Source organism: Trachemys scripta, chromosome 3 (genome assembly GCF_013100865.1).
Source record: "Trachemys scripta elegans isolate TJP31775 chromosome 3, CAS_Tse_1.0, whole genome shotgun sequence".
In the NCBI taxonomy this organism is placed as follows: domain Eukaryota; kingdom Metazoa; phylum Chordata; order Testudines; family Emydidae; genus Trachemys; species Trachemys scripta.
The window spans coordinates 158,070,721-158,088,399 of record NC_048300.1 but is presented as its reverse complement, the minus strand read 5'-3'; the positions used below and the strand labels follow the sequence as shown (position 1 = coordinate 158,088,399).

At 40.4% G+C, this 17,679-nt stretch overlaps 1 protein-coding gene across 3 annotated transcripts in view; it reads right to left on the bottom strand.

The window, feature by feature from the left end:
• The window catches only part of COL21A1 (collagen type XXI alpha 1 chain), a 201,449-nt gene that overhangs the window by 41,922 nt on the left and 141,848 nt on the right, over window positions 1-17,679 (bottom strand). For all 3 annotated transcript variants that reach the window (XR_004645215.1, XM_034766296.1, XM_034766297.1), the window contains 2 exons: window positions 1,556-1,600; window positions 672-725 (listed from right to left, as the gene is read on the bottom strand). Coding sequence is in view for 2 of the 3 variants with exons in the window: in XM_034766296.1 (XP_034622187.1) it covers window positions 672-725; window positions 1,556-1,600 (99 nt within the window). In the remaining variant the exon portion in view is untranslated. The remainder of the gene's footprint in view (window positions 1-671; window positions 726-1,555; window positions 1,601-17,679) is intronic.

Below are 17,679 nucleotides of genomic sequence, written 5' to 3'. Positions count from 1 at the left end.
GCCAATGACACCGTGCAGAAACTGGAGCCCCCCAGATGACCTGATCCTGACGGGCCACCAAGAAAAGTTCATCCGTCTTATTGAGAGTGGTGAGCATTTTATGTGTAGTATGTGAATTCTGTTTGATTAATAAATAGAAATTAAGTAGGGTATTACTGTGTTAGGCTTTTTCACTGGTAAAAGACCCCATAAACCCACAAAAAATTAAACCCTGAGTCCACTGGGAATGGATGTTTACCCGGAACCCAGAGGAGTACAGCCCAGAGCTCGGAGAAGTAGAGCCTGGAGCCCACGGAGGGGTAAAGTTAGATGCCTAAATTAACAGGGTTACGCCTGAGCCCTAGGAACAGGGTGAGTGTGTGAGTAACAGAGAATTTTGTGCAATAACAACTTATGCTGTCTGTAACATGGAGCCAATCATGCTGATGTAACCCATTGTTTCACTGTATTATGCAGCATCTTCTAAAGGCCACTCCACAGCAGAAAATAGCTTGCTACCAATTATTCTAGTTCATTCTTTAGCTATAGTGGTAGAGGTCTATGCTGCAGTGCTGAATGTCCAGGGACAAACTTTGCTAATGATGGCAGTCAAAGCAGGACATTACACTTACACATAACAGAATTTGATTTTTCTTTTTAAATAACCTAGGAAATTACATGAAAAAACGTACAGCGGCCCCTGGTGATCCTTTTGCTCCTGGTTGCCCTGGAGGTCCGATTTCACCCTATAATTGAAAACATCTCACATAAATATAATATTGGTGCAAAAAAGAAATTTGATTACAAAAGCCTACTTCTACAGATTAGTTTCACCAGGATTGATTTCAAAGTGTTAGAAGAGCCAATTAATTGTATGTTAGCCATACTGATTGCTCTAATCACAGAATGAAAAAAAAAAAGATCAAAAGATTTGCAGTGTGCATAAAAGATTTAGAAGCATGAGTCCTTGTACAGGATCCAAGACAAGGAAGGCCAAAACCAAACTAAGAAAAAAATAGATCCCCTTTAGGAAGGCCTCCAAACCAACCATGGCAAGCAGAGTTCCTTGTTATTGGTCTAGGAGGCAGACAGGCTCTCTCCCTTACCCTTTGGAGTCAGATGAGGTCAGATCAGGGGCAGCTTAACCCAGTTCATAAGGCTCATATTTCAGATCAAACAAGCTTGGAGTCTGAAAAACATCTCTAAGGCCCAGGTCAGGGTAGTATTTTGGAGACTGAAGGGGCCCTGAAATCTGTAACACGCAGCATAACATCCAGTCCTTTCTCTCTCTGAGGATACATCTACATGGCAATAAAATACCCGCGGCTGGCCTGTGTTAGCTGACTTGAGAGCGTGAGGCTTGGCCTGCGGGCTATAAACTTGCAGTGTAGATATTCAGGCTCAGGCTACAGCCTGGGCTCTGGGACCCTCCCAACTCGTCCCCATTGCTTTTCAATGGAATTTGTACTCCTGAATCCCTTATGACGCTTTTGAAAATTTCCCCTCAAATCCTTATTCAGGCAAAAAAAACTAAATTTGCATTGATTTTAATTGTATCTTAAATTATTATGAATACCTTTTGTCCTTTTGTTCCATGACTTCCAGGGATTCCAGGAATTCCCTAAGAGAAAAAACAAGAAGTTTTAAATATATGAAATGGCTATTCCAAAAAAAAAAAAAAAATGTTGTAAACTTTTTTTTTTTTTTTTTTTAAAGTTTAACATTTCTCTTTTAATTTGGGTAAGAAACATAGCCAGGAAATAAGATACAACCTGGAAACATGCAAGCAAATGCTTCTGGCGGATATAGACTAAAACAAAGAATTCAGTGCCTCCCCCTCTATTTTCCTGTCAGTACTTGCAAATGTGCAGGTGGGCAGGGTCAGGTCCCCACCTTTGGCCCACCGAGGGTGGAATGGGGGAGTGAAAATCCTGATGATGCAGAGAAGGAAATACCCATAAGATTTCCTATTACAGAATGTACAGGCCAGCTTTGGCATGATCACAGTTTCAAATAAACCAGCTGTTTTTTAGATCTATCATGACATGTTTACATGGCTAGCACTTTGCGGTAACAAAAATTGTAATTTCATGCAAAGTATTTTCTTTTACAATATTATCATTTAGTTATGCTTGCTAAAAACAGAGTAAATGTAACCTCATGCTTCAGGACTTAAAATATTTGCTAGAGAGCTAAATACTGCACAATTATCTAGGTTCATTTCACCTTTCAACAAAGCATGAGCTACTGACTACTGTCAGAGCTAGGCACCAAACATGATGGATAAATGGTCCAATCCAGCATAGCAAATCTTACTTTCCTGTCTAGCTTGTAGTGATCAGATCTGAGGGACACTGGAGATGATTGTTTTTGTGTCCCAATTTCTCCTCTTAGACATGGCTGTTGGGCTTCCACAGGCTTTAAGGAGGGCCACTATAAGTGACTAAGGATGGTCAACCTGAATGCATTTTTTACGTGTCGTTAGCACAAAGTGTTATAACGAATGAAAGAATACTCAAATTCATCCCGGAAACAAAACTCTCACGTGTGTAGTCAGCCTAATTCTGCTCTCAGTTACTCCCTATGCAGCCTTAATAGACCAAATCCTGTTCTCAGTTACACCAGTAAAAATCCAGAGTAAGTCCATTGTGAATTTGGCTCACTGACTTCATTATTTTGTCCAATATTTAACGTAATATGCTGCAATGGAACTAAGTAGAGAGATGTCCTGGACATAACAGACACACATAGGTAAAACCTCTTCCAATCAAACACATTCACATAAGTTCCTAAATTGTTATTAATGAAGACCTACTGATTCTAAGAATATTAAGCTCTTCCCTTAGCATTATGTTTTGTCTTTGGAAACCAAAAATAATGATGGGAAGCCTAGGGTGAAGTGATAAAGCAAAGGAAATCCAGATTTTATGAAATGCCTAACACAGCATCAGGGTAGTGCATTCTGCTCAACACTATGAACATGATTCTGATCTCCCCTTCACTAGTGTAGATCAGGAAGAATTCCATAGTAATCAGTGAAATTACACCTGTGTAACATCAGCATGTGAACAGGCCAACAAACTTTAGAATTGTAATTGTTCTATGGTTTACACTATACTTAAACTCTAGTTTAGTTTTAGCTAATATAGATTCCATCTAACAGAATTATCTTCAGGATATATTTAATAATGACACATTGTGGGCTTTGACTAGTCATCAAGGTTCTAATTTTGGTACCAATTACAGGAGAAAGCAATGACACAATATTATAGAAAGCTACACTAGATAATAAAGGCCTGATTCTACCCCCTTTACTCATGTTGAGTAATACACATTTTCTCTCCAAACTATTGCTCTGTCAAGATATTTCAGTATTCCAAAAGCATATTAGACCTGCTGGATCTGGGCTGTAAGCGTTCCATAACCAGACATGGTTTTAAATAAATGTAGATGAGATTAGTCCTGTCCATGAATTCTAAATAGCTGTACATTATTAACACAATATATTCCATATACTGGACTACCCATCAGAAGATTTTTTTCAGAAACAGGATAATATTTATTGAAAAGATGTACAGAAACTCATGTTGGCTAATAACTTCCTTTTGGCTACACATCTACACAGTCTTCAGGGCAGAGATAGTAACTTCATGTGTGTTTGTACAACATCTAACACAGAGGTTCCCAAAGTGGGCAATACCGCCCCCTGGGGGGCGCTGGAACGATCCTGGGGGCAGTAGTAGCCTTGGGTGCAATTGGGGGGGCGTTGAATAAAAATAAGGGCGCAGTGGAAGCATAAAGAAAGAAGAGAATATAAGAAAATTTTGAAAAACCGTTCGTACATGTTTCATCTGTTGTGTAACAGAGTTAAAGTTGTAGTGATTACTTTATTTTCCAAATAAATTCACAAATTATAACTGATCAGGTGTCAAGTCCGTCAACAGCTCTTAACAAGCAAGTATTGGCAGGCGAGCGTGTCGCGCATTGTCGGGAAGTCCAGCATGCATCGGCAGGAATATGTGCGTGTAATGACTTTTTACAATACGATACTGAACCCAAGAAAAAATGTAGACAATATAGTATTGAATATTTGAACTATGGCTTTATTCAGTCGCCTACAAACAATACATTACCAATATGCCTGATTTGCCAAAAAGTTTTATCAAATGAAGCTATGAAGCCTTCAAGACTACAAGAACATTTGACAAAAGTTCATGCTGATAAGAAAGATAAGGATTTATCTTATTTTCAAGCACTTAAATAAATTTTTTTGAGACAGCCGACATTGGCAAAACTCTTTTCAATAGCATCCAAAGATGAGGAGGATGGGTTGCGTGCTTCTTACAACATTTCGTTACTGATTGCTAAATCTGGAAAACCGCATACTATTGGTGAAGAACTAATTCTACCAGCTATAAGTGAGGTAATATGCACTATGCTGCACAAGCCAGCATCTGATATTACCAAGAAAATTTCTTTGAGCAATAATACAGTGCAAAGAAGAACTGATGAAATGGCTCAAGATGTTGAAGACTCATTATGTGAGTATTTAAAAACATCCCAGTTCTCTATACAGCTTGATGAGTCAACTTTGCCAGGAAATGAAGCCTTACTTTTAGCATACATGCGATTCATAAAAGAAGAAAAAATTTGCCAAGAATTATTATTTGCTAAAAATTTGCAAACTGATATTAAAGGAGAATCGATATTTCATGCATTGGAAGAGTTTTTTAAAGAAAAAGAAATCCCCCTGAGTAATATCTTGTCAGTTGCTACTGATGGTGCTCCAGCGATGATAGGGCGGCTACAGGGGTTTTCTTGCATATTTATAAAAAGCGGTTCCGAATGTATTCGCTGTACACTGTGTCATTCATCGTCAACATTTAGTTGCCAAAAATCTGAGTGAACGCCTACATAGGTCATTACATTATGTCATTAAAGCAATCAACAAAATCATAAGCAATTCATTGAATGACAGATTGTTTGGACAACTTTGTATTGAAAACGATGAAGAATTCAATCGCTTGCTGCTTCATACAGAAGTTCGTTGGCTATCAAAAGGTGCCTGTTTGGATCAGTTTTATAAACTCTTCGACTCAATGCTAGAGTTCCTAGAAAACAAAGATGATGCTTTATGAGCCAACTTGATTGATTCCAAAAATGACATAGCTTATTTGACAGACTTGTTTAATAAATTTAATGAAACAAATTTACAGCTCCAAGGCGATGAGCTGAATTTAATCAAAACAAAAACTGTTATTTCCGCGTTTGTGGCAAAACTTCTTTTGTACAAACGAAATATTTAGTGGAACGTAGGTTCAGTGCGGTCACAAATCTGTTAACTAAAAAAAGAAACCGACTGCAAACAGCTAATCGCGGTGATTTAAGAATGCTGCTGACAAAAATAAAGCTGAACATTAATAAATTGATAGCAGCGCACCAGGTTCATCCTTCTCATTAGGATTATTTGTAATGTTATTCGTAATTTTTATTTTAATATTATCCTTCGTTATCTTAATTTTCTGTTTGTAATGCGAATGTTACTATGGTTTATTTTAATAAATAATTTTATAATTTCAAACTTCAAGGTGTCTTATTTACAACAACATCTTTCTTTACTATATTGTAGGACGTAGGTAGAAATATAGATACATAAAAGAACGCAAATTTGTCAGTGCATCTTTCTGTTTGTTCGCTTAAAGAAGGTAGATTTCCAGGGGGGCGCTGAGTAATTTTTTTTCTGAAAAGTGGTTGGATCACAGAAACCCCCTTGGGAGCTGCCACCAGATGTGCAAAAGACTACCCCTACTTCTGTTTTCCCTGCCAGCTCAGGACTCCAGCACCCTGTCTTGCTGAGCCAGACACTCCCGTCTGGCTCCAACACAGACCCAGGGTCTGAATCACTTGTCCCAAAGCTGCAAGTTTACCTGAAAACAGCTCACAGTAGTGTGCTTGTCTTTAGCACTCAGATGCCCAACTCCCAATGGGGTCTAAACCCAGATAAATCCGTTTTACCCTGCATAAAGCTTATGCAGGGCAAACTCATAAATTGTTCGCCCTCTATAACACTGATAGAGAGATATGCACAGTTGTTTGCTCCCCCAGGTATTAATACATACTCTGAGTAAATTACTAAATAAAAAGTGATTTTATTAAATACAGACAGTAGGATTTAAGTGGTTCAAAGTAGTAACAGACAGAACAAAGTAAGTCACCAAGCAAAATAAAATAAAATGTGCAAATCTATGCCTAATCAAACTGAATACAGATAATCTCACCCTCAGAGATGCTTCAGTAAGTTTTTCTCAGACTGGACATCTTCCAGGCCTGGGCACAATTCTTTCCCCTGGTACAGCTCTTGTTGCAGCTCAGGTGGTAGCTAGGGGATTCTTCATGATGGCTCCTCCTCTCTCTGTTCTCTTCCCCCCTTTATATATCTTTTGCATAAGGCGGGAACTCTTTGTCTCTCTGGGTTTCCACCCCCCCTCACTGGAAAAGCACCAGGTTAAAGATGGATTCCAGTTCAGGTGACATGATCACATGTCATTGCAAGACTTCATTACTCACTTGCCAGCACACACATATACAGGAAGACTCACAGGTAAATACAGCCATCTGCAGACAATGGGAGTCATCAAGATTCCAAACCATCATTAATGGTCCACACTTTACACAATTACAATAGGCCCTCAGAGTTACATTTTATATTTCTAGTTTTAGATACAAGAGTGGTACATTCATACAAATCAGATGATCATACTCAGTAGCTTATAAGCTTTGTAATGATACCTTACAAGAGACCTTTTGCATGAAGCATATCCCAGTTACGTTACATTCACTTATTACCGTATTTTCTCTAAAACTATCTCAGTTACATTATATTGACTTATTATCAAGTTTTTATAAAACCATATAGACTGCACAATGTCACAACATAAAAGAACGCAAATTTGTCAGTGCATCTTTCTGTTTGTTCGCTTAAAGAAGGTAGATTTCCAGGGGGGCGCTGAGTAATTTTTTTTCTGAAAAGGGGGCGGTAGGCCAAATAAGTTTGGGAACCTCTGATCTAACACAATGCTGACCCAATCCTGATTGGGGCCTCTGGGGGCTACTACAATATACAAATAAACAAAAAAATGTTGGTAATGTAAGGAAGGTCAGAGCAGGAGTTAATTATTCCAGGATCATATGTACAGTAATATACACTCACTAAAATGGCTCTTGGCACTTTGTTGCTGTTGTTGTTTGTTTTGTTTTTTCCTCCCAAAAGGAGTCAATTTTTATGCAAAACGCACAACCCTTTTGTAATATGCCAGCACAAACAGAGAGGCTTGGGGGCTAGCAAAATATCAATGTTACCCCTTCAAACAAACAACTTATTCCAAAATTCAGAAAAGCATTATGTGGATCTGAGAAGAAAATTTGGCTCTTTTTCCATTAACAAGGAACAAAAATTTATGAAGACAGTAATAATAGGTTCTAACCACTGATTTGGTTAAAATGATGAGCATGTGGATTTAATTTAACCCTGAGAATAAAAAGAATGGAATATAAAATAAAAAGTAAAACCCATTAAATCTTGAGAACAGAATTAATGTGTAAATACATTTTGTGAGAAGGTTTCTCATTCAAATTCACACCTAACTGCTAAAATAATAAGACTTTCAGAGTCACTCATTTGATTTTTTTTTCAGTTTATAATTCATTTGATGAGATTAAATCTAAGTAACATCCAGAATATATATTTCAAAGAAAAGAGTGAAAGTAAATGTATCAATTGCCAAACAGAAGTAGAAGAAAATTGGATATCATACCATATATTGACATTGATTAAGTACTATGGTATGTGCAAGGGATGAGAATGAAGTAATCAACTGACCACATCAAACCCATCCTCACCTGACATCCTTGCACAACAATGCTGAACAATTTAATCAGGGAAGCCAGGGCCTCAAATTTAAGCAATTGGCCCTAGACTACGTGTTTACACTCATGCTGGAACCAAACTGACAACAACTACATTTGGACATAGTTCTTACTAGCAAGATGGTGATAGTGTTTAGCGATGAGTTATGCTATACTAGTAAACTGTCTCACCGGATTACCGTAGTTGTAAAATTATGCAGATGGGGCCAAATGCCTGTAAGGAGAGGATACCTATTGTGAAATTGTAGACTGTGAGAGATAGTGTGGTCTTGTGAATTGAGAATGAGGTGGATCCAGGAATTCCTAAATCCTAGATCCTGACTTGCTGTGTGGCCTTGGACATATCCTCTGTGTCTGTTTCTCCAATCTACAAATGAATACTTATTTAACACATATGACAAGTATTGTCATAACATTTGAAAATGTAAATGACCCTCCCAAACCCACAAATCAATGTGTGAGAATAATTGTTAACACCCCTGTAGTCATAGGACAAAAAGGGGGAGGGGGTTCGTGGGTTACAGATTGTTGTGACAACCCATGAATCCAGAGTCTTCATTAAAACCATGTTTTTGTCCTATGACTACAGGGGTGTTATCAGGCCACTTCACTTTGAATGGTCCCTTAGAATATGTGATAACAATTTATGCTAAATGTCTGTGCCATCTTGTATTTAGCTGTGGCACTCTGACTACCTTTCCCAGACCCAAAGAACAGCTCTGTGTAGCAAAGCTTGTCTTTCTCAGCAACAGAAGTTGGTCCAATAAAAGATATTATCTCATCTACCTTGTCTCACTAATAGTCTGGGACTGACATGACTACAACTACACTGCATACATTTGTAATTACATGGCAAGTTGAGAAGGGGTAAATGCAAGAGATTTATGCAGAGGCTAGCACAAATAATTTATGCCTTGAATTTCCTCACCACTTCCCAAAACTCTGATGTTTCTGTGGAAGTAGCAGAGGAATGTCTGGAGGGAAGTACTGCTCACTCTCTAAAAGATTTTTCTGAGCAGACTTCTTGATTTCTCTCTTCCTTTTCAGAGGACACTTCTTCCTCGTTGCCATACAGAATTTTGGAGGGAAGCAGACCGGAGAGTTCTGAACTGTTTGGTAGGGGCCTTTCCACTCAACATCTTGCCACGGGATCTGAAACTGCCAAAATATTCTCAGCAAGGAAGCAGCACACTAAACTGTTCCAGGTTGTATTCAATCAGATTAAATAATCTCTCTCTCTCTCTCTCTCTCTCTCTCACACACACACACACACACACACACACACACACGAACATTTAAACAATAGAAAACCCCTTAAAGCCCTGCTTAGCTCCTTTTAAAAAACTTTCTTGGCTGAAGGGATCCATTTATACCATTCTTTTGCTTTTACCTCAACATCAATAGCAATGAAGGATTGAAAGAAAATAAACTTCATCCAGCCATAGCTCCTGTAGGACTGATTCTGTATCCCTGAAGTCAATGAGATTTTTGCCACTGACCTCAGTGGGAGCAGGACCAGATCCTTAATGTCCTTATTTGGCTCACTGACATTTATTCATCTGAGAATGAATCTGCCCCTCACATTAGTTTGCCTCAGGGATTCCCTGAGCAAACTAAGTGGAGTTCTTCAAAGTCATTCACCACATATTGATTGGCACATAAGGAGCAGTATGAAATGGCTAATCTGGCATGTAATGACCGGTGAAGAAAGAGGCTTTCCCCACAATAATTATTTTCCTGTATAACTTCCATGGTCCAGCAGCTGCAATGGCTAATTTCTGTAGGACTGGATCCAGAAGACCTAGAAAATTAAATTGAATCTCTATTTCCTTATCTATTCTCACTCTATTATTTCCCTATTCATGCATAACCTGTGTTCATGCCAATCGAAATTACTGGAACCTACCCAGAGGAGAGTGTTTTAAAATCCTCTCAGACATCCTATATTTTCTTTTTAATTTTTAGGTTAAAAGCCAAACCAAGTTTTGGAAAAGTGTTAGAAATTCACTCCTAAGCAGATACTTCATATGCAACACAAAGCTTCAGAACCTGAATTCTTTTATTTATTTATTTTTAACAACATGAGTAATAAACCACTTATAACAGGAAGTTATAGTTGAGAGAGTGACATAACGTTAAGTAAACTATCACAGTAACCTTACTGTAATGATCAAAAGATATACCACTACTTTAAAGTATGAGTTGACAAATCTAGTTTAATTCTTTTCCTGTAAAGGCTGCATAAACTAGAACTATAACGAATGCCTGTCTTTAATTAGAAGTTAATATAAAACAGATGCATCATGCAATTTTTCACTTAGGGAAACACAATGTTTGGAATCACTACAAATGGGAAAATTGCCACCCACTGGGAGTGATAGAATGAATGCTATGGAATAATTTGTGATTCACTGGCCTAGAAAATATGGCCTTTGGGGATGTCCTTTGCACAATTAACTGCATCAAGCAACTTTTTGTCAGTAATACATGAGAAAAGATGGGCAACTCTCTATTTCAATTTTCTTTTTTCTTCCTCTGATCAGAAAACTTTTTTTTTTTACTGTCTGAATTTAACAGTGCATTTTTACGATCATTATCCCAATAAAATTTAGCACTGTATTTCTATCCACTATAACTAAAACTCAAAAAATCTCAAAGCCTTATTGAGCTTTAAAAAGTGGTCATTTTGATCTTACCCCCTTTTTGCATCCCTCCACTCGCTCCCCCTTTTTCTCTGAATCAAGCACAAGCTTCTTGTCTTTTTTTGTCAGTCCCTTCCACATTTAGCTATCCCTTTTCTATCAAATTTATTGCAAGGCTGACCCCTGCCTTCACTCTTCCAGAGACATTAGCCTTGACTGCCCACTTGTCAGCTTTTCCTACGAGTACCTTCATGTTTTCCTTCAAGTCATCCTTTTTACATGGGAAGAACTCCCCATCAAACTTTGTAAAGCCGCTTCCTTATCGCCTCTTAGATCTTGATCTAGCAAGGGACTTAAGCACCTGTAACTTTAACCATGTAAGCAGTCATTGACTTCAACAAATTATTTGTGTGCTTCAAGTCATGCATATGTTTAAGAACCTTACTGAATTTGGGATTTATATCTATCCTTACCATCTATCTTTGCCATGGTGCCTAGAAATTAATGTTATCAGACACTAGTTAGATTGGCAGCCACCTGTGACTAAAAAGATTGAGGCTACTAGTTTGTGTAAATGTTGCAGTCCTTCCCATCTGTTTCCATCTTGGTATAAACCTACATTGTTAGTTCTCTGGAGCAGGAATTGTCTTGGTTTCACTTGTTGGCATGGTACTTAGCACAACAGGTCTTTGATAGAGGTCTCTAAAAGCTAATGCAATATATAAAATTAATAAATAATAAGAAGTAATAATATTTGAACCATTACCAAATTGTTTCTAAATGAGTGATCCATCATTTACAGAGGTTGTACGGTAGTAGATAGCACATTAGCTAATGGTCCAGCAGCAACCTGTTAAAAGAGCAATTGGAAAACTAAGTGCCAAATCCTGATCTCATTAAAATTAATGGGAGTTTTGCCACTGACCACACTGAAATTGGTATTTGGCTCTGTCAGGGTTCCCTCCCCACTCTGAACTCTGAGGTACAGATGTGGAGACCCGCATGAAAGACCCCCTAAGCTTATTTCTACCAGCTTATGTTAAAAACTTCCCCAAGGCACAAATTCTTCCTTGCCTTTGGACGGTATGCTGCCACCACCAAGTGAGTTAGACAAAGATTCAGGAAAAGGACCACTTGGGAGTTCCTGTTTCCCCAAAATATCCCCCCAAGCCCGTTCACCCCCTTTCCTGAGGAGGCTTGAGAGTAACCAAGGTGGGCACAGACCAGACCGTTGGGTTTTTAGGATACTAAAAACCCAATCAGATTCTTAAAAACAGAACTTTAATATAAAGAAAAAGTAAAAGAAGCACCTCTGTAAAATCAAAATGGAAGGTTATTTACAGGGTAATCAGATTCAAAACACAGAGGATTTCCCCTCTAGGCAAAACGTTAAAGTTACAAAAACAGGGATAAACCTCCCTCTTAGCACAGGGAAAATTCACAAGCTAAAACAAAAGATAATCTAACGCAGTTTCTTCCTATTACTTACAATTTGTAATCTTAGAGGCTTAGTTCAGGTATGACTTTGGGAGATATATTTTCCCTGCCCTGATACCTCGCTGACCCGGAGAGAACAAAGGAACACAAAACAAAAACCTTCCCCCACAGATTTGAAAGTATCTTCTCCCCTTATTGGTCCTTTTGGTCAGGTGCCAACCAGGTTATCTGAGCTTCTTAACCCTTTACAGGTAAAGTAGGGATTTTATGCTACCCTGAGCTGTATGTTTATGACAGGCTCTAAGTGAAAACTGGACTAGGCACAGAATCCCTAGTCAGTAGTCTAGAAATATATAACCTTTTACGAAATATGACTGTGATTGGCATGGGTGGACCCCTTGGAACTGTGGGGAGCGCCATCGGCTTCATGGGACTCAATGTGAGCATGGATCCAACCAGGCCCACCAACGGGGACCGGGGGGGAGGGGCAAAGGGGGCAATTGCCCAAGACCCCGAGCAATTTAAAAGACCTAGGGGTCTAAGTTCCCTGTAAGCTGTGTGGCCTTGTGGCAGCCTATTTAGCACTGTGCAGGCACTCAGGGAACCCGGCCAGGGACCTGCCGCTGCCAGGGGAGAGGTGCTCCGGCCTCAATCTAGCCCGGCCCACAACCTGCTACAGATGGGGCACCCCTCCCCTGGCCCCAACTCTGCTGCAGCCTGGACCTGCCACGGCCGGGGCGACTGGACCCAGAGGTGGCCGGGGTGGCGTGGCTCAGCCCAGCCCAGACCCAGATGTGACCGGGGCTCCCCACCCCAGCCCCAGTCCTGACCTTCAGGGGCAAGGGGAGGGGCCTATCCTGCAGCTTCAGCCCCGGAGCTGCAGCAGCAGGGAGAGGCACTTCTCTTCCTCAGCATAGGTGGTGCTGTGGGGGGAGAGAGCTGGGGGGAGTCCTGGAGCACCCTCCTACATCCCAAACCCCTCACTCCCACTCTAGAGCCCACACTCCCAGCCAGAGCCTCACCTCCTGCACCCAACCCTCTGCCACAGCGCTGAGCCCCTCATCTCTGGCCCCACCCCAGAGCCTGCACCCCCAGCCAGAGCCCTCACACTCCTACAACCCAACCCTCTGCCCCAGTCCTGAGCCCCCTCCCACATGCCGAACCCCTCAGCCCCACCCACCACATGAATTTTGTTATGTGCACCAATATGGAGGCGATGTGTGACACATCGCCTCCATATTGGTGCACATAACAAAATTCATTCTGCACATCGGTGGGAAAATTAGAGGGAACACTGCTGGGAGTCCCTGGCCCTTTTAAATCGCCTGGTTGGGCTGCAGGGCTCCTTGGCGCATGCAGGATGGTACCAGCAGTGGCGAAGGCAGCCACACAGGCATATGGAAGTCCTGGCCGTGCCAGAAGAGCACACCCAGCAGCGCAGCTGGCAACTCGCTGGGCACCAGCCAGTACAGGCACAAAACTGCCTAAATGTCAGGCGGACCTTTCTAGGGGGCCCATTGACTGTTCTGCCCTGAGGCCCGGAATTGCTGTCAGCGGGCCTGGGTCCGACCTGCATAAACCCAATTCCAGGGTCAAGGGCCTAAGCCCTTAACTGAGAAAGTTGTCAGTTGTTTTATTGTTGCCATATTTTCCTGAGGATTAATTCCAAAAATATTGTGATTAGTATATTGGTACTTTCTGCCTGTCAACTAGCAGGAAAATGTTACGACTGGAAAGAGAAAATATATCAAAATATTAAGGCTTAAATTCTTTTAATGGAAGCGTTTTGTTTTTCAACAAAATGTTAGGCATGTAAAGAAATTCTTGGTAGGCTGTATATTCTCTCTTAATTAAAACATTTGTAACAAATTTGTATGCACCAAATTATGTGATTTCTTATGTGATTTATGTACTGAACCATCTCAGCTTGGTTTCCATTATCATAATGAGCTTCAATTTTCATGTATTTTTACTTAAAATAAATGTACCATTTTATCCCAGTTATCTGCCAATTTAAATGACTTCCATCCTTTGATAATATCTGGCTAATTTAATGGCTGCAAAAAAACACATGGTTTCCCTGTCCTTGAAAAATCTTTTGCAGCTTTTCATTAATCACAAATTCCCTATTTTTGGTTTTGGATACCACACCACACAGTTAGGGCTTTTTCCATGCAACTCTGCAGTATGTCCCCATTAAGGGAGTTGCTTGCTATCTTATGTATTCAAATAAAGTAGATACAAGCTAATTTGCTTAGAACAAGAGCTTCATTTCAAATCAAATATTTTTTCCACTTTTTATAACCAGTAGTATAACCACATTTATGTCTCACTACCCCAAACTCTATGCTTCTGAATAACAGGAGAGAATATACCTTCTTCCAGAGAAAGTACTCTATTTCTAATTATCCTTTTCTACTCATGTGTCTCTCCATCTTCTGTTACTAGTCATTTAACATCCTCAGTCTTATAGGTAATACATTATATCCACATTAAACTTTTACTGCTAGAGGAAGGAAACATTTCATGGAAAAGTCTCCAAAGATAATGATGCTTCTCAACTATGGGCAAACACTTTACAACCAGACTCCTCCAGCAGACGATGCTAAAACTGAAAACATTGAAGGGGTGTGTGACAGAGTGCTGGAGGATAACAAATAAACCAGCCCTATAATCATTTAGGCACCAATTAGTTCCCCTGGAGCAGGCTGACTGGGGAATATGCAGCTAATTAACTGATCAGTCTAGGGAAACAGAGGAACTAATTAGTCATCAATTGAGAGCTATAAAAGACAACACAGGAAGGAAGTAAAGACGTGAGAGAGTGGGTTAGCTGAGCCCAGTATGTGTTGAGATCCCAAGGGAGGGATATCTCTGTTCCTCTCTGGCCCTATGGGACAGGACAAGAAACCACTGTAAATACTTTGCTGTATTGGGGTTGGTGGTGGGAACATAAATATGCAATGTGGAGATGCCACTCACTGGAGAGCCTGAATGGCTTCTAACCATCAGAGGGCATGGATGGAGCTCACCATGTTATAGGGTGCCAGACTGATGCTGAGGCAAAGTCTGTTCAAGGAGATCACATCTCTGTGCTATATTGGCACACAGCCTTAAACAGACATCCTTTTATATCCTGTATGCCTACACTTTATGAATGTGTCACACATTTAATAAATATTGTCTAAGACAATCCACAAAGGAATAATTTTTCAAACTATCCAGTCTCTCAATAAAAACACAAATGTTTGAAATAAACCCATTTCCAGATTGAAAGAGGATGATTGTGCTTTCAAGCAAAAATTTAACAGGAGACCATTACTGTCTGTTTGATCCATAATGAGAAATCTTGAATGAAGAAAATGCTTGAAGGCCAGCTAACTATGGAGCTAACTAGTAGTTTAACATTGCACCATGTATTTCTGAAAAAGTTCTCTGGAAAAATCAAAGAGCAAAATCTGGCAGATGCTCCACTGCCATTAGAGAATATTGCCAACAATACTGACCAATGCAATTTTTTGCTGCCAAAGACAGCATATGGCCCAAGAATCTCATTTCATAACTGACTTTTTCTGATGAGACTGTGTCAAAGTTATTTTGATAATTCTACTCAACTTTGTTTTCAACCACATCTATTTTAAAGGTTTTCTAACATAAATCCAGAAAACATTTACCTGGAGATTTCTGTTGAAGGATGGTAACATTGTGTCAGTCATAGAATCATAGAATATTACGGTTGGAAGAGACCGCAGGAGGTCATCTAGTCCAACCCCCTGCTCAAAACAGGACCAACACCAACTAAATCATCCCAGCCAGGGCTTTGTCAAGCCAGGCCTTAAAAACCTCTAAGGATGGAGAGTCCCTCAATTACAAAACTAAAGTGCTCTCTCCTTAGTACACATACAGTATGTGTGGTAGCAATGTAAGCTTTGCTATAATCTCCCACCAATACACTAAGGAGTTCTTTACTCCTGAGGACATTCTGCATGACAGCGTGCCCACAGAAAACAACTCCCCTCCGTGCAGAGTTCCTGTTCTTCCCTGCAGAAAATGGCAGGGAAGCAAAGGGAAGCTGCGGGGGTGAGGAGACAACCATGAGTGCAGTTTTTTGGGGAGGATTGCCCCCCTCCATGCAGAAGTGAGGCATGGGGGGGCACACTGATCCCCAACCAGCTGCACCTGGATCCCCATCCCATCAAGCCCTACCCCCCCAGGCCCCGGACCCCCCCAGGCACCGGACCCCCGCCCCCACGTCCCATCTCCCTATACCCAGAGCCTCCCGCTGAGCCCCAACCATCGTCACCTGGATCCCCTGCAGAGTTCCATTGCCCCTGCACCCAGAACCCCACAATGAGCCCCTGTGCAGCCAGATCTCCCATTGAGCCACCCACACCCAGATTGCTCCACACAGAAACCTCTCACCCCACACCTGGATCCCCCCACACTAAGCCTCTCCACACTTGGATCCTGCTGGGTTGAGCCTGCTCACCTACACGTGGTGTACCTGGTGCAGAGGGGCAGGGTCCTGGGGTGTTTCTGGGGTCAGGTGTCAGCCCTATGTCAGGGTCAGGTTCAGCCTCACTGCCAAGTCCCTCTATCAGGGGAGGTGGGGGCTTCAGGGTGATCTCCCACCTCGATGCAGCCAGTGTCCTGTGCTCCCCACTGCCATGTTGGAGCCACATTTATTTACTGACAAATACAATTGCAGAATTTTAAAATATTGTGGGCATATTTTTTAATTTTTGGCACATCATTTTTAATTTTTTGATGCAGAATTCCCTCAGGAGTACCTAGTGAGCAGTTCAGTCTCAGCAGGCATCTCTGTTGAGACAGTCACAATTAGCAGCATTGATGGCAATCTTAATCATTTCATTTATATTTAGCATTAAATATGGTGAAATGTTAGGCTAAGCCATACAAAAAATAACTGTTGTTAAAGGATTTATTTACTTCTGTTTCAATTCAATTGTTCAGTGAATGTTGAGAATTTTGCAACCGAAGCAGTGTGCAGACAGAGAAAGGCAAACACATAAATTAGAACAACAAAATAGACTCTCATAAGATGGCTTTAACGGTAGCATCTAAGCACCTGTGAAACGTGATTCTTTATGTATAACTCCTCTTTACTTTCCCAGAAATCCTTGATGATGCATTTGAGAATTACTGGGAATGTGGAAAAAAGGTCAAGTTAACTCAGATTTTGGATAAGAATACACGGGCAGATTGGATAAAACATGATTACAGAAAAATCTGGATTATCCAAATGGAATGGGGGGTCTGAAATTAATTTGGATAAAAGATCTGGAACATTGGGAACAGCAGAAGAAATATATGTTAAAAAAAATCGATGTGGTGCCTTCAGTTGATACTGAGTAGTTGATATGTTTTCAGGTAGGGGAATCAATAAAGGAAAAAATATATGGTAAAAATACATTAAGAAGTATTCCCACAAACGAGCCACTTCAAAAATAAGAAGAAAGAGAGTGGGAGGCACCCTGACAGTTACGAAGCCTTTTGAAACACTATCATTGGCAGATGGACTATTATAAATATAATCACAAAGCACTCCTAATGCAACACGGTGGCTAGTATTTCCTTGCAAACCACATAGGGCTTAATGACAACGTTGAAAATATTAATCGGACGTGAGAACTACATTATTGTACTATTAGATGGTCAAGTTGCTGTCACAATT